Source organism: Scyliorhinus torazame, chromosome 6 (assembly GCF_047496885.1).
Source record: "Scyliorhinus torazame isolate Kashiwa2021f chromosome 6, sScyTor2.1, whole genome shotgun sequence".
In the NCBI taxonomy this organism is placed as follows: domain Eukaryota; kingdom Metazoa; phylum Chordata; class Chondrichthyes; order Carcharhiniformes; family Scyliorhinidae; genus Scyliorhinus; species Scyliorhinus torazame.
Genome location: NC_092712.1, coordinates 224,966,238 through 224,991,438, shown reverse-complemented (window position 1 = coordinate 224,991,438; position 25,201 = coordinate 224,966,238). Strand labels below are relative to the sequence as shown.

The following is a 25,201-nucleotide window of genomic DNA, read 5'->3' as shown; positions in this document are numbered from 1 at the left end:
AGCCTTACCACAGAGGGTATGTACTGCCATCAGTCATACGGGAGAGCAATGTTCTTAGAAGCTATGTGAAGATAATGGGATGTCCCCATTGGATGTCCCCATCACCTCCATCAATCTAGTGGCAAGTAGCACATCCCAAGCTTGTCTACCACTTCAGGATATTATTACTGCTTGTTGCCCAACAAACTCTCCCTCAATGACCTCCTCAGCATTGTCTATTTCAACGTCCTCCTTATCGTAGGAAACGTGCCGCTCCTCCATCTACTTCTCTAAGGTAGCCGATATTCAGGACGCCAAAGCGTGTAATGAGGCAGTGGGGAAGGGAACACTGACAAAGGAGAGTACTTGCAGGCGCGGAGATGGGTTGAAGTGTGTGTACTTCAACACAAGAAGCATCAGGAATAAGGTGGGTGAACTTAAGGCATGGATCGGTACTTGGGACTACGGTGTGGTGGCCATCACGGAAACTTGGATAGAAGAGGGGCAGAAATGGTTGTTGGAGGTCCCTGGTTATAGATGTTTCAATAAGATTAGGGAGGGTGGTAAAAGAGGTGGGGGGGTGGCATTATTAATTAGAGCTAGTATAACAGCTGCAGAAAGGCAGTTCGAGGAGTATCACCCTTTTGAGGTAGTATGGGTCGAAGTCAGAAATAGGAAAGGAGCAGTCACCTTGTTAGGAGTTTTCTATAGGCCCCCCAATAGTAGCAGAGATGTGGAGGAACAGATTGGGAAACAGATTTTGGAAAGGTGCAGAAGTCATAGGGTAGTAGTCATGGGCGACTTTAACTTCCCAAATATTGAGTGGAAACTCTTTAGATCAAATAGTTTGGATGGGGTGGTGTTTGTGCAGTGTGTCCAGGAAGCTTTTCTAACACAGTATGTAGATTGTCCGACCAGAGGAGGGGCAATATTGGATTTAGTACTGGGTAATGAACCAGGGCAAGTGATAGATTTGTTAGTGGGGGAGCATTTTGGAGATAGTGACCACAATTCTGTGACTTTCACTTTAGTAATGGAGAGGGATAGGTACGTGCAACAGGGCAAGGTTTACAATTGGGGGAAGGGTAAATACGATGTTGTCAGACAAGAATTGAAGTGCATAAGTTGGGAACATAGGCTGGCAGGGAAGGACACAAGTGAAATGTGGAACTTGTTCAGGGAACAGGTGCTACGTGTCCTTGATATGTATGTCCCTGTCAGGCAGGGAAGAGATGGTCGAGTGAGGGAACCATGGTTGACAAGAGAGGTTGAATGTCTCGTTAAGAGGAAATAGGTGACTTATGTAAGGCTGAGCAAACAAGGTTCACACAGGGCATTGGAGGGATACAAGATAGCCAGGAGGGAACTGAAGAAAGGGATTAGGAGAGCTAAGCGAGGGCATGAACAATCTTTGGCGGGTAGGATCAAGGAAAACCCCAAGGCCTTTTACACATATGTGAGAAATATGAGAATGACTAGAGCGAGGGTAGGTCCGATCAAGGACAGTAGCGGGAGATTGTGTATTGAGTCTGAAGAGATAGGAGAGGTCTTGAACGAGTACTTTTCTTCTGTATTTACAAATGAGAGGGGCGATATTGTTGGAGAGGACAGTGTGAAACAGATTGGTAAGCTCGAGGAAATACTTGTTAGGAAGGAAGATGTGTTGGGCATTTTGAAAAACTTGAGGATAGACAAATCCCCCGGGCCTGACGGGATATATCCAAGGATTCTATGGGAAGCAAGAGATGAAATTGCAGAGCCGTTGGCAATGATCTTTTCGTCCTCACTGTCAACAGGGGTGGTACCAGGGGATTGGAGAGTGGCGAATGTCGTGCCCCTGTTCAAAAAAGGAACTAGGGATAACCCTGGGAATTATAGGCCAGTTAGTCTTACTTCGGTGGTAGGCAAAGTAATGGAAAGGGTACTGAAGGATAGGATTTCTGAGCATCTGGAAAGACACTGCTTGATTAGGGATAGTCAGCACGGATTTCTGAGGGGTAGGTCTTGCCTTACAAGTCTTATTGAATTCTTTGAGGAGGTGACCAAGCATGTGGATGAAGGTAAAGCAGTGGATGTAGTGTACATGGATTTTAGTAAGGCATTTGATAAAGTTCCCCATGGTAGGCTTATGCAGAAAGTAAGGAGGCATGGGATAGTGGGAAATTTGGCCAGTTGGATAACGAACTGGCTAACCGATAGAAGTCAGAGAGTGGTGGAGAATGCAAATATTCAGCCTGGATCCCAGTTACCAGTGGCGTACCGCAGGGATCAGTTCTGGGTCCTCTGCTGTTTGTGATTTTCATTAATGACTTGGATGAGGGAGTTGAAGGGTGGGTCAGTAAATTTTCAGACGATACGAAGATTGGTGGAGTTGTGGATAGTAAGGAGGGCTGTTGTCGGCTGCAAAGAGACATAGATAGGATGCAGAGCTGGGCTGAGAAGTGGCAGATGGAGTTTAACCCTGAAAAGTGTGAGGTTGTCCATTTTGGAAGGACAAATATGAATACGGAATACAGGGTTAACGGTAGAGTTCTTGGCAATGTGGGGGAGGAGCAGAGAGATCTTGGGGTCTATGTTCATACATCTTTGAAAGTTGCCACTCAAGTGGATAGAGTTGTGAAGAAGGCCTATGGTGTGCTCGCGTTCATTAACAGAGGGATTGAATTTAAGAGCCGTGAGGTGATGATGCAGCTGTACAAAACTTTGGTAAGGCCACATTTGGAGTACTGTGTACAATTCTGGTCGCCTCATTTTAGGAAGGATGTGGAAGCTTTGGAAAAGGTGCAAAGAAGATTTACCAGGATGTTGCCTGGAATGGAGAGTAGGTCTTACGAGGAAAGGTTGAGGGTGCTAGGCCTTTTCTCATTAGAACGGAAAAGGATGAGGGGCGACTTGATAGAGGTTTATAAGATGATCAGGGGAATAGATAGAGTAGACAGTCAGAGACTTTTTCCCCGGGTGGAACAAACCATTACAAGGGGACATAAATTTAAGGTGAAAGGTGGAAGATATAGGAGGGATATCAGAGGTAGGTTCTTTACCCAGAGAGTAGTGGGGGCATGGAATGCACTGCCTGTGGAAGTAGTTGAGTCGGAAACATTAGGGACCTTCAAGCAGCTATTGGATAGGTACATGGATTATGGTAAAATGATATAGTGTAGATTTATTTGTTCTTAAGGGCAGCACGGTAGCATTGTGGATAGCACAATTGCTTCACAGCTCCAGGGTCCCAGGTTCGATTCCGGCTTGGGTCACTGTCTGTGCGGAGTCTGCTCGTCCTCCCCGTGTCTGCGTGGGTTTCCTCCGGGTGCTCCGGTTTCCTCCCACAGTCCAAAGATGTGTGGGTTAGGTGAATTGGCCAATGATAAATTGCCCTTAATGTCCAAATTGCCCTTGGTGTTGGGAGGAGGTGTTGAGTTTGGGTAGGGTGCTCTTTCCAAGAGCCGGTGCAGACTCAAAGGGCCGAATGGCCTCCTTCTGCACTGTAAATTCAATGATAATCTATGATTAATCTAGGACAAAGGTTCGGCACAACATCGTGGGCCGAAGGGCCTGTTCTGTGCTGTATTTTCTATGTTCTATGTTCTATGTTCTCAGGCAGTTCCTCCTCCTGTTGCAGTGCCAGGTTGTGCAGGATGCAGTAAGTAATCACGGTGTGTGATACCCTCTGCGGATTGTATTGCCGGGTTCCGTCAGACTGCTCCATGCACCAGAAGGCCATCTTCAGCATCTCTATGGTCTGCTCCAACAAAGTGCAAGTTGCAACATGAGAGTTATTGTACCTTGTCTCAGCTACACTCTTTGGTCTCAACAGTGTCATCAGCCACCTCCTCAGTGGGTAGCCCTTGTCCCCAAGAAGCCAACCCCATAGCCTCTGTGGACCCTGATCCATGTCAGGTATCTGAGAGGAGCTCTGAATGTAGGAGTTGTGCACTATCCCTGGGAGCCATGCACAAACCTGGAGGGCGTGTTTGCTGTGGTCGCAAAGCAGCTGAACATTGAGTGAGAGGAAGCCCTTGCAGTTGACATAGTTCACTGCGTGATGCCACGTATCTTTGACTGCCACATGAGTGCAGTCGATAGCATCCTGCACCTGTGAAAAGGCAGAGATTTGAGTAAAGAGTATCGCTCTTGCATCCTAGCTTGCCTGATCTGGTCAAAATGGACAAAGTGTGTGCCCTCACACAAAAATTGCACAAACATTGCATCCATCACTTGTCGGGTGCACTTGTGTGCGGAGGTGGGCAGCACGGTGGCGCAGTGGTTAGCACTGCTGCCTCACGGCGCCGAGGTCCCAGGTTCGATCCCGCCTCTGGGTCACTGTCCGTGTGGAGTTTGCACATTTTCCCCGTGTTTGCGTGGGTTTCGCCCCCACAACCCAAAGATGTGCAGGGTAGGTGGATTGGTCACGCTGAATTGCCCCTTATTGGAAAAAATGAATTTGGCACTCTAAATTTATTTTTTTAAAACTTATGTGCTGGGATTGTGAAATCCCGCTGCGGTTACTTGTGGAGCCCTAGAAGGAGCGACTGGTGTAAAAATCGAGCACCGCTGTAACCTTCAGCGACACTGGCAGTGGAAGCCCTCCAAGTCCCTGTGACACCAAATCCTGCAGTAGGTGGAAGATGTGACCAACCAGCTCTTAGGACATGTGTAGTGTTCAGCGACACTCGTTCTCGGACATCTGTAGGTATGGTAGGTGCCACCTGTACGCCATGGGTCTGGCAAGGGATGTTTCTATCCGCTCATCCTCTGGGTGTGGAGTGGACCATGCCACCCCTTCCACTTCAGGGTTCTGCTCCTGCCTTTGCCTTTCTCACTCAAAATTTTGAATATTTTCCATTTATGTGTATTTTGAAAGAACATTGCTTCATATAACTGAGGAAAACTTTGCCCGAGTTAGCAGTCATTTTGAAGCCAATAGATGAAGCCAGAGAATTTGTGGTAGTGAAGACATAAGTGACCTTTAATGTACAGAATTTCTGTTATTTTCAAGATTTTGATGACTATATTAAAATTTTGGATTTCTATTTATAGTTTATATTGTTCATTCAATTGATTATTGCTCAATAGATCAGCTTAGTAATTTATAGTCTAAACCACAGTCTGATAGTATGCATATTTTCCTGACTTTCTAAAGTTGACAAGGTCTCACGGTAGCTCACGTTATCTAGAGTACAATGACAAGTGATCTTGTTTGGAACCAAATGCTCACAGCACTTACCTAGCTGGTAGGAACAGTCATAGGGATCAAGTGCGCACTTACGGATTGGAGTATGATGCTGAACCAGTGAAAGACACTGCGTGAAAAATAATCCAGAAATGCAAATACGTAACAAGGTTTTCTAAGATTTAATTTATATTTAGTCGTTCTTTTCCCTCAGGGCTTGAGATTAATTGTGCCTGATTCTATACTTACTGCTCGGGTTGGTATTAATGGAAATGCTTTGAATAAATTTTGTACTATGGAACAAAGGTGTCATGCATGTGGTGGCAGAAAGTCACATTAAATACCATTATAGATAAATCTGCAAATTGTGATTTACAAGTACCTCCAGAGTACTTTCACAATGTAGCCACTTGACCAGTATGAAGGAGATTATCACCCACACAGCCCATCAATATTTAAAGGGATCATTCATCCTTGTTTCAGTTATTAACCAGTTCAAAAACAGCACAGAACATATTTGCAATCCATGCGTGTTTGAGAATAACATCTACACATTTTTTTATCAGTGCATTGCTGTTGAGGCAAATAGGAATGAAAACATTCTGGCTTTTTATTACCTAGTTGCATTGAGGCTAGTGCATTATCAAAGATCCTAAAATCCTTTTGTCTGCATCAGTTATATTTTCTGGTTGGTGAAGTTCAGATATAAATGATAATGTGCTCAAAAATGGTTAATATCCAGGTGACAGACAGAATGTATTTGCTATCTTAATACCCATAATCAGTATGTTTTGAATGGAAAGAGGTGTGTCATTTCTTACCTTTTGAGTGTGTACTTGAATTAAATAATTCAGCGGCATGCATTTGTGAGTTTAAAGTAAAGAATGTTATTTATTCTCACACACTTTTGCTGAATTATCGCAATGTCACATGCTCAACCTCAGACACACACACACATATACACACAAACAAAATTGGGAAACAGATAAAGCTAGTGCACTTTACAGATTACAGTTAATTCGGTTTCTGATTTACAATTTTCAGCCTTCCAAATGGCAGTCCAGTGGCTTCTTTAATTAGATGACTTAAAGTTGAAGGGAGGGTCTTGTAAAGCAAAGGGTTCACAGCAGGTTGCAAGGTTTCTTGTAGTTGAATATCCAGAAGATAGTTCTCAAGTCAACTTTTAAACTGGAAAAGGTTAAATAGTTTGGTTTCTTGATGACTTGCAGCTAGTTTCAGAGTCTGGTTCCCAGACTGGCTGACAAATAATTGGATCTGCTGGATCCTGGGGTAAAAGGGTGTTGTCCCTGAAACCAGCATTAACCACCTGACTGCTGGGTTAACACTAACAGAAGCCCGCCAGCCTGGTTTGGATGGAGGAGACAATCATGATACAATATGACGTTGATAGTGACCATTGAGTTTCAATTTTCCCTTTTGTCCAGTGTAAAGCATGCAGACAGGCAGCCTGGAAACGTCATCGTCTTAGGTTTGGGCCACTCTTAAACTTTGTGATGTGTGAATTCCACAAATGGCTGTGAGGTGCCCTCACCTCTCTCCATATTGAACTAGTCATTCACCAGAAATGCGATTTAAAAAAAAAAAATTTAGAGTACCCAATTATTTTTTTTCCCAATTCTAGGGGCAATTTAGCATGGCCAATCCACCTAACTTGCACATCTTTGGATTGTGGGGGTGAAACCCACGCAGGCATGGAGAGAATGTGCAAACTCCACACAGACAGTGACCCACAACCGTGATTCGAACCCGGATCCTCAGTGCCACCACAGGCTCTGTGCTAACCACTGCACCACATGCCGCCCCAGAGATTCAATATTGCCTGTCGTCCAAATGTCAAACGTCATCTGATTGGCAGAAGCCATCTTAACAGCTTGTTTGTGTCAATTTTTAATGGTATTGACCGAAAGCTAATAATAAGACAGGCCTGAAAATAGCAAACTAAGGAATATAATATTCATTTGTAAAATGTGCCAATTATCCATATTCACATTCCAAAGTCTATATCTGTTCTGATCACATGGGAGTCAAAAATGCTATGGCTCATAAATTCCACTTGTTTCCCCATTGGAATTCCAAAGAAAACACTAGAATCCAGTTATGCTGGGCTTCCACTGTCGATCAGTATTTCCTCACTGACCTCTCTCTGTGTACCAAGGAAATAACAGATGAGGGGTAGAGACTGTGGTGGGAATTCCACATCCCTGATGCACAATCAGAACTGTTGTTTGTGTGGTCACTGATATACCTAATGAATGGTGACCACAAGAGTATATGGGCCCCACCAGTGTATTACAGGGAGCACAAGCAGCCTGTGACCCTGTAGCAAACCCCAGATTGTATTATAAAACATATTGAAGGTAGGCTACTTTGTTTGAGAGCCAGGGAGAGCTAAGGAAGCACTTACACCACCCACCATCCATGGGTAACTAAAAAGATAGTATCAAACTTAAAGAAAACGCATATAAATCCATTAGCCCAAGCTTTTATGATGCTTTAATTGCACCTCCGGCTACCAAAAGCTGTTTTGCGAACCAGGATTTTGAAAAACACCACTGCAGTGGTCATACACACATTAACCTAGACGTTAAACCCTTACTGCACCAAATATATCTAATTCAATATTTCTGAAATTCCTATATTCATCACAGTTGTGAAGAGGACACGAGGCTGCAAAAATATATAGATATGTTAAGTGAGTGGGCAAAGATCTAGCAAATGGAATATAATGTGAGCAAATGTGAAATTGTGCATTTTGGCAGGAAGAATAAACAAAGCAGCATATTATCTAAATGGTGAGAGATTTCAGAGCTCTGAGGTGCAGAGGGCTATGGCTGTCCTCGTGCATAAATCACAAAAAGCAGGTAGAGCAAGTAATTAGGTAAGCAAATGGAATGTTATCAATTATTGCTAAGGGAATTGAATACAAAAGTAGGGAGGTTATTGTAGAAGCCAGGTATTTCGAATACAACTAGTATAGGTAAAAGATAGCTGTTTAAGCATAAATGTTGAGCCCCAGTTTTAATACCCATTTATACAGCATAATTCACTTTTACTGAAGTCCGTTGTTCTGGCAAATGCATATTTTCAAAGATAATTTGACACTGCTTGTGCTAATTGTCAAGGACAGGGACTGAATACACAGCAACATTGTTCACAATGCAGATAACAGCTGGGTCAGAAAAGCTGATGTTGCACATTGAAGATGGACGGCTTGCCATCAAATCAAATGTGTTTGAGTCTAACCCAAACCAATTAGGATTATATTGGGGTGTGATTAGACGACTTAAGACAGATATGAAAGTGTATAACTAAAAAGTTTCTCCCCGCCATTTTAGTTTTGGGTTTTGTTGTCTTTGTGAGTATTGTCTTTGTGGGTTTGGTTTTAGTGTTTAGTTTTTAGTGTGTTGTGTGTGTTTTTATTGTCTTTGAAGGTGTGTTGTGCTGTTTTGTCTTTCTGTTAGTTTAGTCAGTTTTTGCCTTTGATTCTAGCCTCCATTTTAGTTTATGTCTTTTGGGGGTTGTCAGTTTAACAGTCTGTGTCAGTGATGTTAGTCCACTTTTGACTTTGAGTTTGAGTTTAGCTGAAGATTAGCTTTCTCTCTCTTTTCATGTTTCATTGCCAGACTTTGACCTTTTAAAAGTTACTTTCGAGCTGTCTGCCTAAGCAAAGAAAGATAATGTCTGTAATTCTCTGAAAGCTTCGAATTGTCTACGAATTGCCTTTTAAATGACTTTCAAATTGTAATCAAGCGACTACAAATAAAACAATTCTTTTTGGCACCTGAGGAGTTTATACTGCAAATTTCTGCTGAGTTCCAGTATTCGCAAAGTGCTACTGATAACCGAATAGCAGAGATGATATAAATTCCTTCAACTATACACAGTCGAATAATACAAGGAATCGAACTACTTAACACAGTCTACAAATAGTACAAATCTTACAACTTGTCGTATTGCGCCAGGACTTGATTCATCAACTAAGCTTCCCCCAAACTTGGCGTAGTTCGAAAGGTTAAGATCCCATAAATTATAAATTCCTTCAGTTATGCCTCAGTTGTACAGAGCACTAATGAGACCACATTTGGAGTACTGTCTACAGTATTGGTCACCTTATTTAAGGAAAGATGTAAATGGATTGGGAGCAGTTCAGAGATGCTTTACCATACTATTACCTGGAATGGGTGGGTTGACTTATGAAGAAAGGATTGACAGGAAAGGCTTGTATACACTGTAATTTAGAAGAGTAAGAGGCGACTTGATTGAAAAATATCATATCCTGAGTGGTCTTGACAGGGTCAATATGGAGGGGATGTTTCCTCTTGCAGGAGAATATGGAACTAGGGGTCAGTGTTTTTAACATGGGTTCGCCCATTTAAAACACAGATGAGGTGAAATTTATTCACTCAGAGGGTCGAATGTCTTTGGAACTCTCTTCCTGAATCAGTTGTGGAAGTAGAGACTTTGAATATTTTTGTGTCAGATGTCGATAGATTCTTGGTAAGCAAGGAGGTGAAAGGTTATTGGGAATGGCGGAGTGCAGTTTTGAAGTTACTATCAGATCAGCCATGATCTTATTAGATGGTGGAGCAGGTTTGATGGGCTGAATGGCCAGCTCCTGCTTCTTGTTTGTATGTCTAATGGAGAGAAGGCAGCCTAACTTTCTGTGAGCATGGGAAGAGTAACAGAAATGCACCCAAAGAGGCTCCTAGAGCCATCTGCCTCAGGTTAGTGATGTGCCCACCCCCATCACGCTGTAAACCTGTTATGGTCAGCACCAAAGGGCATTGACAGGCACAACCTCATTGAATTTTAGGGCATAGATTGTTAAGCGAGATATAGTCATTTTTTTGTTTTTTCACAACATTTAGATACATTTAATCAAGTAAAAACGAGAGTTCAGTTCGCCAGCATGCAGACTTGGGGAGATGGTGACATAGTAGTAATGTCACTGGACTAGTAATCCAAAGGCTCAGGCTAGTGCTCTGGTTTGAATTCTACCATGGCAGCTCATGGAATTTAAATTCAATAAATAAAGCTGGAATTGAAAGCTAGTCTCAGTAATGGTAACCATAAAACCATTTTTAATGTTGCAAAAACCCATGAGGTTCACTGATGTCCTTTAGGCAAGGAAATCTGCCAGACTTACTGCTCTGGTTTATGTATGACTCCAGAACCACAGCAATGGGGTTTACTCTGAACGACCCTCTGATATGACTGAGCAAGCCACTTAGTTCAAACGCAATTGAGGCTGGGCAACAAATGCTGGCCTTGTCAGCGATGCCCACATCCCATGAAAGAATATTTAAAAATCTTTGACACTCGGAAGAAAATGCATGATTGGGGTTTGGCATGAAAAATGATCGGATTAAATGCTGAATTTAAACTTTATGCGAAAAAGAATAAGCCTGTACATTTCTAATGTTACGTCTCTCATTTGCTTGGCAGGACCTTTACCATCAATCATATGAGTGTGTCTGTGTCATGTTCGCATCCATCCCAGATTTCAAAGAATTCTATACAGAGTCAGATGTAAATAAAGAAGGCTTAGAATGTCTACGACTACTGAATGAAATTATTGCTGACTTTGATGATGTAAGTATGCGGCAATATTGTCAGCCTATAGGTATGATGATGTGATCTTTCCAATCATCAGGAACCTTTTATTAATATTCTGATGATAGCCCTTGATGGAGAAAGCACATTAATCTAGCTTACTATATTATGAATCTTTTCACCTAACCAATCTTTTATTCAGATTTTAATTTTAACAAGAACAAAAGAAAAGAGAATTGCTCATTTAGAGACAAGTAAAAAATATGGGGGCAGGGAGTAAAGCCATTCATGGAGATGCTCAATTAATCATCGGATAAGAAAGAATGAAACCAAGTGAAGACTATTCAATCAACTGGACAATGGAAGCGAAGCACTGAACAAAATTAATGTGGTCAAAACTAATGGTAAAAATTAAAGGTTTTTGCCAAGACAGCTGTCTGCAATCTCACCTCAAATTGGATGGGATCATAGAGGAGAGTGACGGAAAATATGGGCAACAAGGTCAACTACAGATTTGTTTGAAATTTCCTTCTTTCTACTCTCGCAAAGACTTCTATTCACCACTCCTACCAGCCAAGAACCATCCCTTGAATCCTCTGCCCTTGCAAACTACTGCCAGCTTCAATTTTCCTTGCACCTCTAAAGTTCTGGAATATGCGTTGCCTATGAAATCCATGTCCAATCATTCCCACAATTCAACGTTGACTCTCTACAGTCAAGTTTCCAACACTGCCAAAACACTGAAAAAATGACTTTTTTTTATAACCGTGAGCATAGTGCACTATCCTCCTCGACCTTTCTGCAATCTGCAATGTTTACACTATCCTCCTTCAACATTTCCCTTCTGTTGTCCAGTTGACTGGGACAGTGCTCACTTGGTTCCAATCTTTTTTAATCAAATTATTCCTAGAGCATCTCCAATAACTCATGTTCTTTCTACATTTGTGTCCTAGGAATCCCAAAATATCTATCCATGGAGGCCACCCATTCCTCATTTACATGCTATGCTCAGTGACATCATCCAAAGACTTGGCATCAGGTTCTAGAGCTGCCCTGATGACATTGAACTCTACTTCTTCACAATCTCCCTCACCCCTTCCACTGCATCAATGTTGTGAGAACACTTGTCTAACATCCAGTCCTTGAAGTGCCGCAATTTTCCTCGGCTAAATATTTGGAAAACTGAAGCCATTGTCTTCAAATCTGCCACATTCTGTACATTGCCATTGCTCCTGCCCCTATTTCCTGCCACTGTCTCAGGTTGAATCTGATTTTCACAATCCCAGTCTCCTTTCTGACCCCAAATTGAACTTCTGGCATCACAAAGCTCTCTGTAACATGGCCCATCTCTTTCTCTGCTTAAGCTTAAATAATCATTCATGCATGCATGCATACATAGCTTTGACACCTTTAGACTCAACTATTCCAATGTTCACTTGGCCAATCTCCCATCCTCCCTGTTTCTTAAATATCAACTCATTCAGAACTGCTGACCAAATCCTAATCTGCTCCTGTGATTACTGAATTCCATTGGCTCTTAGTTCCTCAATATCCCCAATTTAACATTATCAATACCATGTTGAAACCTTTTCACAGCCTCTGTTCCTTCACAGTCTTTCTTAAAACCCAACTCTGATGAAACGTTCAGTTATCCTAATTCCTCCCTTTCTGGTTCAGTATCATCCTGTATCCAATCAAATCTTTTCTTCATTAAAGGCACTAATTAATTGCTAATTGTTTTTCAGCTTCATTGACCACTCCTGAAAGCAAACCTTGTTTACTTCAATCCCCTTTGATCCTCTTCTTTTCCCTCAATATCTAGGAAATTGGTAATTGGTGGCAAGATCCAGATTGTGGCAGACATTCCCAGTTAATGGAGTATATTATTTGCACCTGCATAGAAGTCCTCTTCAAAAGTGGACTGAATATGTACTCATACCAGACCAAGTCTTTAAACAATAAGCAGTTTTATTTATATAAGACAGATGGATAAACAGTTAACACAAAAGCAAAATACTGCAGATGCTGGAAATCTGAAATCAGGAAATGTTAGAAACGCTCGGCAAGATTAGCTGCATCTGTGTAGAGAGTAGCTGAGGCCAATTACCTTAAATCAGAACTGGAAAAAGTAGAGATGTAATATGTTTTAATCAAGTGGGGATAAAAACAAGAGGAAAGTTCTATGATGGGGTGGAGAGGAGAAATTAAATGATAAAAGGGACGATGTTGCAAGGCAAAATGAAATATTAATGGGATAAGTAAAGAATCAAAACAAATACGGAGTACCGAATCTTCATCAACAGCTGATATTCACAAACAATAAAACAAGAAGCAAAAGAATGGGACAGGGATTATAATCTTAAATTGTTGAACTGAATGGAATTGATTTACAAGGTGCTGGAGCCCGGGTCCTGCGGTATCAGCAACCCAGACACTTTTCACGTGGAGGGGTGTTGGTTGCATTGAGCTGAGACTTCTTCCCCAACTGGACAGGCTTGCCTGAGAGTTGCTGGCCAATCAAATGGCTGCCAGCTGTCCAGTCTCAGCAGCGCCACCAGGAGCAATGGCCACAGCTAGGATTGCATCCAGTGCCTGATACTGAGGAGGCAGAGCCAGGGTGAGAGGTAAGATGGGGAAGGGGTGGTGTGGCTGGGAGCAATGGGTGGCATGGTCTCACTGGGATCAGGCTGGCAGGCCCTGGCGAGGGGACCAAAGGGGATGGGGAGCCAGAGTAGACAGGCCATCTGGGAGGGGAACTGGTGTTGGGATGGGGGTGCGGGATGGGGGGAAAACTTGTGGGTATCAAGTGACGTACAGGGATCCCCTATAAATTGTTGCATTGACATAAGGACTGAGAACCAGAGGGTATTGATTTAAGATGATTGGCAAAAGAACGAAAGACAACATGGAAAAAAATCTTTTTACAAAATAAGTTGTTAGGACCTGAAATGCATTGCCTGAGAGGGTAGTGGGGGCTGGTTCAATTATGGCTTTCAAAAAGGAATTGGATAAGCATCTAAAACAAAATAAAATTCCAGGACTACAAGATGAGCAGAGGAGTGGAGTAGATATATATCTCTTACAGGGAGCTGGAAGGGACTTAATGAGCTGAAACCATTCTATGATTGCATGATTCGGTGCATGGGAAATTCAGCATATACTGTTCTTGGTGATCATTTTTGTTTTTCCTTCTGCTGTTTTTTTCTGTTAAGTAAGGTGTGCATTTTTTCAAATGCTTTGTGTTATCTTTTGTACACTGTGCAACATTCAGTTTGCTTCTCCCTACCATTTTGGGGATTCAGCAACCCTACAGGTTGGCTTTCAGAATAACCTCAAAGCGCTATCATTGCTCACCGGTAATCTCCTGCTTTCAGTTGAAAAATAACATTTAAACAATCTGCTGTGTTTTTCTTGCATTTCACCATTTTATTTTTGGAATATGTGGGTTTTAAACTGAAATTAATACTTTGAATGTACTTGAAATTATGCATATCTGTTAGCTCATGTTGTTTATGTCAAAACAATATTTTGTTTTTGTTGTATTAAAACAATGGTAGCATGTTATCCCCTTAAATATATGCAAATCCCTGTTGTCGAAGGCTATTTATATGGGATCTGACTACCCAAATTACCATTTAGATATTCACCAAGAGATTGTGTTCTTTTTCCAACAGTTATTGTCCAAGCCTAAATTCAGTGGAGTAGAAAAGATTAAAACTATTGGGAGTACGTATATGGCAGCAACTGGGTTAAGTGCTGCCACAGTTCAAGAGTACAGCCAAGTAAGATATATTCTTTTCTTTTTGCATTAAAATTAGTTCTAATGGTATATTTTCGGTGCTGATCAATTGTCAATTTCAAACATAAAGAAGGCATACCATAATTTTAAAATTAATCCTTCACAAGATATTTTTATATTTTTATACATATGTGTATAGGTCATTTGGAGAATCCAGTGAATGAGATGATGCAGCATCATGGAGAGTGGGACAGTTGTCAGTGGAAACATGTTAAAATCTGAGGAGTCACATTAATTTGATCCAAGCAGGCATCCAATAAACTGCATGGTCACTGCCACTACCCCCTCCCCCAGAGACCCCCTAAATAAGGAGACCCCCTCCAGGAGCCCCTCAATAAAGAGGCCGCCTCCCCAGAAACCCCTTCAATAAACAGATCCCCCCCAGAAAAGAGACCCCTGTCAGGAATGTCCCCATAAAAGAGACCCCTGTCAGAAAGCCCCCCCAGAACAGAGATTTCTGTTAGTACCCCCCTCCCAGGTTGTGAATAACAGCTTCGACACACACCTGTCATCTTTGCTCCATTCGTCACCTTCATGCTTGAGTAACTCTGAAGTGCTCCAAGCACAGTGTTTACACACATCAACCACTTCACACAGAGTTAAGTGTTGTCAAGTTCCAGCTGACCACTTCTAAGTCACTCAAGTGTGAAGGGAGGTGATTGGAAAGCACTCACCTCTGTTTGAAGTGGTTGATGTTTAGAAACATTGCGGTCTGTTGGCAGAGGGGTGGGCAGGCCTTGCATTGTGGGGGCAGGGTGGCCCTCGGATTGGCTTTGGGGAAATTCCCTTAAGTGGGTACCTCCTTAGTCCACCGTACCAGGTACACGTTTGTCCATACCTGTAGTAATTCTCACCCATGTGATTCCTGGCCCAGAGGACCACAAAAGCATGCATGCCTGGAGAATATGGTGCCTGTCCCAATAAGTGGATTCAAATGAGTTGTAATGACCAATTTGCATTCTTCCACTTGCATGCGGGTGCAAACCTGGGTCCCATCACCAGCTGAGAGCCAGAATATCAGATTCTGTCCCCAACGCTGGATTCTTTACCTCACCGGGAATTCCGCTATCAGTGGCGTGAGGCAGAGAATACAGCCCCATATATCAATTGGGAACAGGAATATGCCATTCAATTCATTGAACCTGCTCTGCTATTTAATTGGATCATGCTTGATCTTTACTCAGGTCCATTTTGTTGACATTGTTCCATATCCTTTGAAAGCCTTACCTAACAAAGGTCAATCCCAGTCATGTGTCATGGGAGTGTCCCTTTAAGAAATGTTTTTGTCTTATCACATGGCTTCAGTAATGTCATTTTGTACATGGAGCTGGGCTGTGGCTCTGTGAGTTTTTATCTTCGCTTTGAGTTTTGGACCGGTTTGAACTGCAAAGGTTGAAAGAAGTGTCTGTCTATCTTAATTTTAAAAGCTGTTTCCAGACTACTCGGTAACTTAAAGGAGATAATTGCTTTCTGGAAGGAATTCAAACCTGCTGTTTGAAAAGGGGATCAGAGTATCAATAACCATACGTATACCAGTAAGAATGCCGTGTGCTGGGCCACACCTTTGAAAAGGGGTTTCTGGTTTTACTTGGATTTTGTTACGAATTGGAACAGTTAAGGGGGAATTCATTAAGGGTTATACATATATTACTGTAGCTGTGTCGGGTCTTTATGTTTGTAGTTGATAAAAATTCTTACTGTGTGTTTATACAAATGTTAACTAAATTTGTAGAAATAAGCTTGCTTTTTTTGATTAAAAGCGCCTATGAACTCTGTTGCATAACACCTGAAAGGCAGGCTCTTGTGCTCATCATAACCAAAATCAATAAACAGTTACAGGTCAGGTGAACTCCATGATATCCTTTGGAGTTTTCTAAACCTAGGTCAATAACACAGAAATATCCAATTATCCTAGTATGTACAGCCTTTCTCAGTAGAGAAAATGGCAGCATGCCAGGGAAAATGGCAGCAGCCTGGGGAAATGGCAGCAGTCAGGGAAAATAAGCAGCAGCCTGGGAAATAGGAAGCAGTCTGGGAAAATAGGCAGCAGCCTGGGAAAATGGCAACAGCCTGGGGAAATGACAGCAGCCCAGGAAAATGGCAGCAGTCCAACAAAATGACAGCAACCGGGAAAATTGCAGGAGCCTGGCAAAATGGCAGCAGCCTGGGATAATGCCAGCAGCCTGGGAAAATTGCAGTAGCCAGGGAAAAAGGCAGCAACCAGGGAAAGAGGCAGCAGCCTGGGAAAGAGACAGCAGCCTGGAAAAATGACAGCAGCCTGGGAAAACTGCAGCAATCTGGAAAAATTGCAGCAGTCTGGGAAAGAGACAGCAACCTGGTAAAATGACAGCAGCCTGGGAAAACTGTAGCTGTCTGGGAAATTTGCAGCAGTCTGGGAAAGAGACAGCAACCTGGAAAAATGACAGCAGCCTGGGCAAGAGACAGCAGCCTGGAAAAATGACAGCAGCCTGGGAAAACTGCAGCAGTCTGGGAAAATTGCAGCAGCCTGGGAAAGAGGCAGCAGCCTGGAAAAGTAAAGGTCGATTTTCCCCTTAATTATTTAAATAGTTTGCTCTGGTTAGCAGGCAGTTGAGCTATTCTGTTGCTCTGAAAACAGTCCATCAGCAGGACTAAGCCAGGGAGCACCCAGCCGATGAAATTCCATGTCACTTTCCTGTCTCTCTACCTCCTAGCCTACCTCCAGAGTACTGACAAAATCCCAGCTAATATTCTCTTGTTCGTGATTGTGGTGAATGTATTATACCAATAATCCACCACTGTAGCAGTACCATGCTTTGCCTTTGTATTTGCATCTATGCGATGCTGTTGCCCTTGTGGGCTTCACCTATGGGCCATTGTATGGCATTATCCATAGGGGAATATGTTGGGACCTGTATGGGCTCCGCCCATGGTTCCTCCCCTTTAGGGGGGTATAAAGAGCAGTCGACCTGTAGGCGGCGCACAGTATTGTATCAGTCGCAGGCAGGCACTGTTCTCAGTTGATTAAAGCCACGGTTTACTTTTACTCTTGTCTCGAGTGAATTGATGGTCGCATCAGTGATTTCTCATACCACAGCAAATATCCAATTTATTGAAAATTCTAAACACCTTGATCGCGTTACCCCTGAATCTTCTATATTCAAAGGAATACAGGACAATTTTTTGCAACCTGCCCCCACAGGTTAACCAAAAATCTGAGTAATTTTGGCAAATCTGCTTTGTACCCTCCCCAAGGCCAATATATGCTTCCTGAAGCACAGTGCCCAAAACTGAATGTACTACTGCAGATGACATCTAACCAAGGTTCTAAACAATTTAAACATAGTTTACTCCCCTTTGTATTCCAAGATTTTTAGAATAAAGAACAATGTTCCAGTAGCCTTTTTCTACCTGACCACGACCTTTAATGCTTTGTGGACTTGGACCCCTAAATCTATTTCATCCTATAGAGATCTCCGTATCTCACCATATAGACTGTACTCTGATTAATCTCTCATAGGTCCAAGGTGATATCCTCACACTTACAAAACTGAACTATTTTTCCCATAATTTTTTCCACTCACTTAACCCTCATGCTATCGCTTTTCAACATCCTTCTCCCATCTGCTCCATTTCCCACTGCGGATGATGGGAAGACAGCCTGTGAGTCTAAAATGAGGAAGTATTCAAGTTTCTAAAAATTGCCGATGGGAAAATCACATAAATGCAGTTAGACACACTTAAATATGTCTCTGCCAGAGCTAACCAGCACCCGGGGTCCAACTGTCTTGCTGAGGAGACCCAGGTCGGGCGCCATTTGTGGTCTCCACAAACAGGGATTTGGTGGTACGGCACTTGTGGAGGTCTCCCAGGCCATCGTAAGCCCCCAGGTGCATGGCCTCTGGGCAGGGTGGCACCCTGACACTGCTCAAGCCACCCTGTCACTGCCACCCAGGCACACTGGCAGTGTCACCGAGATGCCACCTGGGCACTTCCAGCCTGGCATTAAAAATGGCACCTCAATCTCTTCCTGCATGGACAAGCAGAGCTCTCAGTGCAGGAAATGAAGGTAATTGCCATACCGAGGCCTTAAAAAAAATAACAGAGCCCCATTTGATAGCGAGTTCGTTCAACACCCACAACGGAACTCTTTTTTCGTTAAATCACACCCATGACTTTAGCAGTCAAACACAATCTAACCCAGGCTTTTAATCCTTATTTCACCAAGCACTGCAATATATCTGAAATTCTTACATTCATCATTTCATGCCAGCTTATTTAAAAAGGAACACATTTCTTCAAGAGTAAACTGTCTCTATTTCACCAGAGCAGACATGTTTGGAAAATCAGACCTATGGTTTTCCCTCCCAGGCCAGGTGTACAGAGTCGGAGGAATTTCCAGCTCCACAACCCCAATCTTTAAAAAATGTTGTCTGCATTTGCAATTTCCATTGGGAGGTGGGCAGTGGTGCTGGCCAGATTCAAGTTGGACTGGGTGACCCCGGAAGTAGTGAGGAGTCAAAGGTGGGCCCAGTAAAGGTTGGGTAATTGGGTGCATATATAATGCATCCCTTTTGAAAGGAATGTTTGAGAAGTTGGCCCTCAGTGCTACAGTTCCTAAGCCTTGGAGGAGATGTCTGTCGGTCATCAGGTGACTGTCAAAGCTGTAAATGTTGTCCAACTTTTAGATGACCATGGAATAACTGGCCCATCATGGGCTTTCCCTATGGGAGAATTTGACATTGCTGCTGCCTAAACAAAGGTTACTGAACTAAAACACTGAGTGAAACCTCAAGATACAACCATGGAGATGACACCATCTTGCCACCACTAACTGGTGCTGTTAATATGCAGTGATCTGGATAGCTGGCTAGACTCAGTGAATGAATGATGAACATTGCCATGCTCATTATCCCATTCACTTGCTCTCTTGCCATCCATCTATCCGGATGTGCCAACACTGTGAACACATGACCCTGACATCGCACATTGACATGGCATAACAGTGTGACTAAACTAATAGAGCTGTCAGTGGTCATGGAGCACTGCATACTACCTTGGAGAAACAACCACAACAAACGTGGCACCGAGCATATGTGCAGAGCCATTCTTTCTGTAATGTTCTTGTCAGCTGGCCTGATTTATATTACAAGAACACTTATACCTAAAGCTATAAATAATTTATTAGCATTAACTGTGGGTCAAATATATACAAAACAATAGATGAATAACAGTATGAACATGCACAAACCACTATCTCCCAGCTCCCTAGTCAGTCTGAGATCACCTGACTCTACTATTCACTTACATACAAATGCGACACCTAGTGGCCAGTGAATAAATTACAACACAACCATGATATCTCTACACTTTCCACCACAGCATTAGCAGTATTCATTGATGACCATAAGCACGTAAGAAAACAAAAATGAATGAGAGCAATGCGATCTTAATTACTCGTGAATTTTTTCGCCTATACATTCTCATTAATAAAATACCACAGAGAGCGGTTGCGTAAAAAGTTCTTAGGTCAACACCCACAGGTCTTAATTGAATTTAGAGGAGAAAGAATACTCTCAATACTCTGCGAACCATCGGAATCCACCTACCACAACCGAGAAAGCCTGGGTAGAAATTGTGGATGCGCAATCAGATGTGTGGACATTTGGCAGAGCTCCCTGAGGCAGAGGGATCTCTTGGACTGTGTTTGGAGGAGACTCTTACTGCCATGAGCTCCACATTGTCTAGGGGGCTCGACCACATAAGATCTGACCATGTGACATTGGCCAGTCTCGTGGAGAGACAGATACAGCAGCACTTGAAGTGGATGCAAGAACAGTGTCTCATCCAAAAAAGGTGCAAGGCTCCCTCATTAGACTAAGTAACTGTGGTATGAATTTGTAAGGCTCTTTATGTTGAAATATGTCACCAGGGACTGGCCAAAGGTAAATGGTGAATCTCATGAAAATCTGTTTTGAAAAAGGACCCACTGCCGATGGTGAACACCTGGTCACCTGAGGAAGGAGCAGTGCTCCGAAAGCTAGTGTTTGAAACAAACCTGTTGGACTTTAACCTGGTGTTGTAAGACTTCTTACTGTACTCTTCGTGATGACATGGGTGCTGTTGTAGTTGAGCTCTGCCTCTGTTTGTGGGTTCTTCAGCCAAGGAATATCAACCAAGTTTTTAATGGGCAGCCCTTGTCTCTAGGAACTAACCACAGATCTGCGTTGATGGCTGAAATAGCTGAAATAGTTGGGAGCTACATAATATGCAGGGTTTGTGGCAGCTGCTAGGGATTGCTTTCAATCCCATTAGTTTCTCCAACACTACTGTTTTGCTAATACTCATTTCCTTCAAGTCCTCCTTCTCATTTGACCCTTGCATGCGAGTTGACCATTCCATCACACTGTCCCATCGGATGTCTGGGATGACTGATGGTGGTGGGGACAGTCGGGGGTGGGTGGAGGGGGGGGGGATACCCGAGGCAGGTTGTAATAGTGGGAACAGGTGTTCAAAGTGACAATGTATATACAGATTTGTGCCCTAGTCACTATCACTAAACTGTGCCCTGCCCCCGTGCCAACTTAACTGGTGTCTAACCTCCTGGCCTTATGGGCCCTAATGTTACGTCCAGGTGGATCCCCAGACGGTACATCAGGAGTGGAGGTGGCCTGCTTTGATTCCCACCTTGCGACCTGAGTCCCCATTGGCGGCAGTCTTCTGGGGTGTGTGGACCTGGATGGACCCAGCTGGTGCTCGGGTGTCCCAGATAGCATTGTGCTGCCTTGTTCTGCCCACTTCCCACCATATGCACCAGGGACAGGATGGGGGAGTCTGAAGTGTTGCAGTGTTCCAGCACCTCCCCTGCGGAAGTCACCGGCATTACCCCATCACCTCCCCCTCCCCCGGGGCCCAATGCCCCCCTGACTACTCCATGGGTCGGGGTTGCAAGCGGAGCTAACCCCTGAGGCGCCTCCTCCACCTGTGCCGCCAGTCCTGGAGGCCCACTCTGGTCTTGACCAGGATCTGCATGCTCGTAGCCATGGAGCACAGAGAGTGGACCATCGGCATCTGGGACTGCGCCATATCAGCCATCTTCTGGGTCTGTGTCACATCAGCCAGTGACTGCGCCATCTCCCTCTTGGACTGGGCCACCTCCCTCTGTGTCCGCGACACATCATGCAGTTTCAATACCCCGGCCGGTCCGGATGGTTTTGCCCATGGCGCTGACCACCTCTGCCATCTGCGCCCAGGCATGGTGAATGGCGCCAGCTTGTAACCTCCTTCCGGGCCGGGGTATAGGGTCAACCGACTCTCATCCAACGTGTCTGCAAACCAAGGAGCTGCTCTTCTCGCTGCCATCTTGTTGGTTGGGATGGTGTGTGTGGGGAGTGCAGTTTGTATATGCGGCTAAAGCTTGGAATCAATTGTGTTCCACGTGGCGCTGGTGCCAGCCCCTTAACAGTTGCTGAATCGGTCCAGGTGCGACATCAGTTTTGCTGTCGTGGAACTCCACGAATCCTGCGCCGGTGTCAACATTTAGTCTCAGGAATGGAGAAGCCAACTCCTGATCTTTTTCTCAAACATAATGAAGTACCTTTCGCAGCACATGCTCTTGTTTATGATTTACAGCACAAACAGCAATCTATAATGGTCTGTGTGGTTATGAAGAATATTACTGTGGTTACACTAGAATTGTTACATCTATGCTGATTTTACAAAATGAGTGACAAGCTTCAGCACCTAAATTTCAAAGGGAAAGAGCATTATTCGATTCCGTAAATGAGTTTAATTTGGTAATTGCAGTATCAATTTGAATTGCTAATTAGAATTCTCACTATGAAATTTATTCACGTGTTAATGATAGCAACCAATTAAAAAGAGTTATTGTGGTTTCTTAGAATTCAAATAATGTGAAGAGCTTTATTCACCCTCTTCATTGTTTAGTAAATCTCAACAGTATTGTTAGTGATGCAATCTGCTATAAAAAAAAGTGCTATAATCTTCCTCACCTTCATTGCTAAAAGGTACTTGACATTTTGCTTTTCAACGATGTAACTGTAGAACATCTACCGCGACCACAGATTATTTCCACTAAAATGGTTGTTGTTATCCAAGTTAAATAATTTGTTTATCCTCCATGTAAATTATATCAAAATGAATAGACTCTGTTGTTTAGTTGAGACAGTGTTGCATGAGTAATTGCCAACCTAGAAAAAATAGCAAAAGCTGATATCTTCAAAACCGTTCACTAATGGGAGATGGAAATTAAACCTAAAAAAAATGATGTGGAGATGCCGGCATTGAACCGGGGTGAGCACAGTAAGAGGTTTTACAACACCAGGTTAAAGTCCAACAGGTTTGTTTTGAATCACTGGCTTTCAGAGGGCAGCTGAGGTAGGAGCAGTGCTCCGAAAGCTAGTGATTCAAAACAAACCTGTTGGACTTTAACCTGGTGTTGTAAGACCTCTTACAAGAAAAAATGATTTGGTTTGGTTGGGGACTCAAAATCTGAGAAATCTGTCTCTCAATCCACACTCTCCTCTAACAAACGTACTTCTGACTTTAACAGTCTAGGAGATGGGCAGTCAACCAACCTGCTTGAAGGAGACGGTTGGTACTGAGACTGTGAGCTTCATTGTTAATCTAATTTTGAATTTAATTGCTTTCAGTTGAATTGCCCAAGGATCTGATAACTCAGTAGCTTCGTCAGGACGAAGATTTGGCAGATCAAGGAGTTGAATATCTCTAATACCTACCTCCTGGATCCAGGAGCCTGCCTGGGGAGGCAGGCAAACTGCCATATGGGAACCTTGACACTCTCAGCCTGGCACACTGCAAGTGCCACCTGGGAACCCTGGCAGTGCCAGAGTGGCACCCAGGTTACACTGTCAGGGTGCCAGATTGGCAAGAACAAAGTACCCGGGTGGCATCAACAGTGCCAGGATGCCGCGCTTCCCAGATACTAACTACCCGGGGGCCTCCGATCACCTGGGAGACTCCTCCAAGTACCGTTCTGCTTGGTCCCCGTTTGTGGGGACCAGTGCTAAGTTGCGCCTGGCTGGGGTCTCCTCAGCGAGGCTGGTAGATCCTGGGAGCCTGATTGATCTGGCGTCGGCAGAGTTAAGTGAGCTTTTACGTTCACTTAACTCTGCATGTCTGGATCACTCCCATTGTGAAGCGTATCCAGATAGCGCGAATCCGAGATCTTGGAGATCTCGTGAGTCATAACGACCGTCGGGAATCCCGGAAGAGGCCTCTCACGGGATCGACCGGCCTCGTCGCATCCCAATTCCAGCGGGACATGGCTGGTAAATCCCACCTTTAGTCTTTAGTATGAGTCTTGATCCATGTTTTCCCTCAAAACTAATCATGTGCTTAATAGCATTTGATGCATTTTTAACTTCATCCATAGATTTATTTTTGCTCAGTTCTAAATCAATATGTCTTTCATTTGTAAACCATGAGTTGTTACCATGCAATTTCCTCTGATCCTATGTTGCTTGATTGACAGGAGGCAGACAGACAGTACACGCACATTGGAACCATGTTAGAGTTTGCATTTGCACTCATGATAAAACTTGACGTGATCAACAGGCATTCTTTCAATGACTTTAAGCTGCGTATTGGTACGTATGTTGATATTGTCTGCTTTCATGATGCGATGGTGAAATCAAAAATGAAATGTAAAATCGCTTATTGTCACAAGTAGGCTTCAAATGAAGTTACTGTGAAAAGCCCCTAGTCGCCACATTCTGGCACCTGTTCGGGGAGGCTGGTACGGGAATTGAACCGTGCTGCTGGCCTGCCTTGGTCTGCTTTAAAAGCCAGCGATTTAGCCCAGTGTGCTAAACCAGCCCCTGTACCCAAGTACTTTTTGTTGCCTTTAAACTGCAGTTATAATTTGAGACCACTGCCTGCTTAAGATGTTGCTGCACTGGTGACGCTCCTGTTCCATATCCCTTTCTGATAGATAAACTAACCTGTTTTGATGAATGCTTACGCAAATACAAGGAGTTCTTCATTCTGCATTTGGTGACTCCAGCTGATACAGGCAGTACTTGCATCATCCAGTTTTAAATAGTACAGAACAGGAATGTTTCTTTGGAAATTGGCCATAAGTATGAGAGTCAGATAAACAAAATATTGAATCAAAGAGCTATTCCTTCATCAACTCATTTTTATAGATAAAACTATTAATCCCCTGGTCTATAAAACTGAATTTTCAACTGGGATGGTATTTCTGCTGGAGTTACGTTGGGGAAGAACTTTTCATTTTCCCAAGCCAGGTTCAATATTGATTCTCTGCAGGGGGAGTCCAGCACTGCAACCTAGGAAAACTTAGAAAACTGTTAAAGAAGGCAACTGTTAAATAAGATTATTTAAAACAGACATACCAGTTGTCAGGACTCTTAAAAGAGTGAGGGGTTGACAAAAATATTTCTTCCCTGCCTCCTCCCATGTTGATTCTGTCACCAAAGACAGTGGTACCACCCCGGTAGCAGTCTAGTTGCGGGTTAGTGGTACTGCAGCAGTAAAGTCTTGCTTCCGTGCCATCTTTTGAATGTGGTGGGATGGCCAATGGCCAGGGAGCCATGATCACTGCTGATGGCAAGGCAGTAAAGTTTCTGCAGCATGATATAGGGATGGGTGTTCACAGATCAACCTCCCTGCACCCATTTTTCCCATATTGGCCCAAA

At 43.4% G+C, this 25,201-nt stretch overlaps 1 protein-coding gene across 3 annotated transcripts in view; it reads left to right on the top strand.

Annotated features, from left to right (window-relative positions):
- Positions 1 to 25,201, top strand: part of LOC140425321 (adenylate cyclase type 2-like) — a 1,061,108-nt gene that overhangs the window by 1,023,563 nt on the left and 12,344 nt on the right. For all 3 annotated transcript variants that reach the window (XM_072509476.1, XM_072509475.1, XM_072509478.1), the window contains exons 22-24: positions 10,616 to 10,762; positions 14,398 to 14,505; positions 24,016 to 24,130. In XM_072509476.1, coding sequence (XP_072365577.1) covers positions 10,616 to 10,762; positions 14,398 to 14,505; positions 24,016 to 24,130 — 370 coding nt within the window. The remainder of the gene's footprint in view (positions 1 to 10,615; positions 10,763 to 14,397; positions 14,506 to 24,015; positions 24,131 to 25,201) is intronic.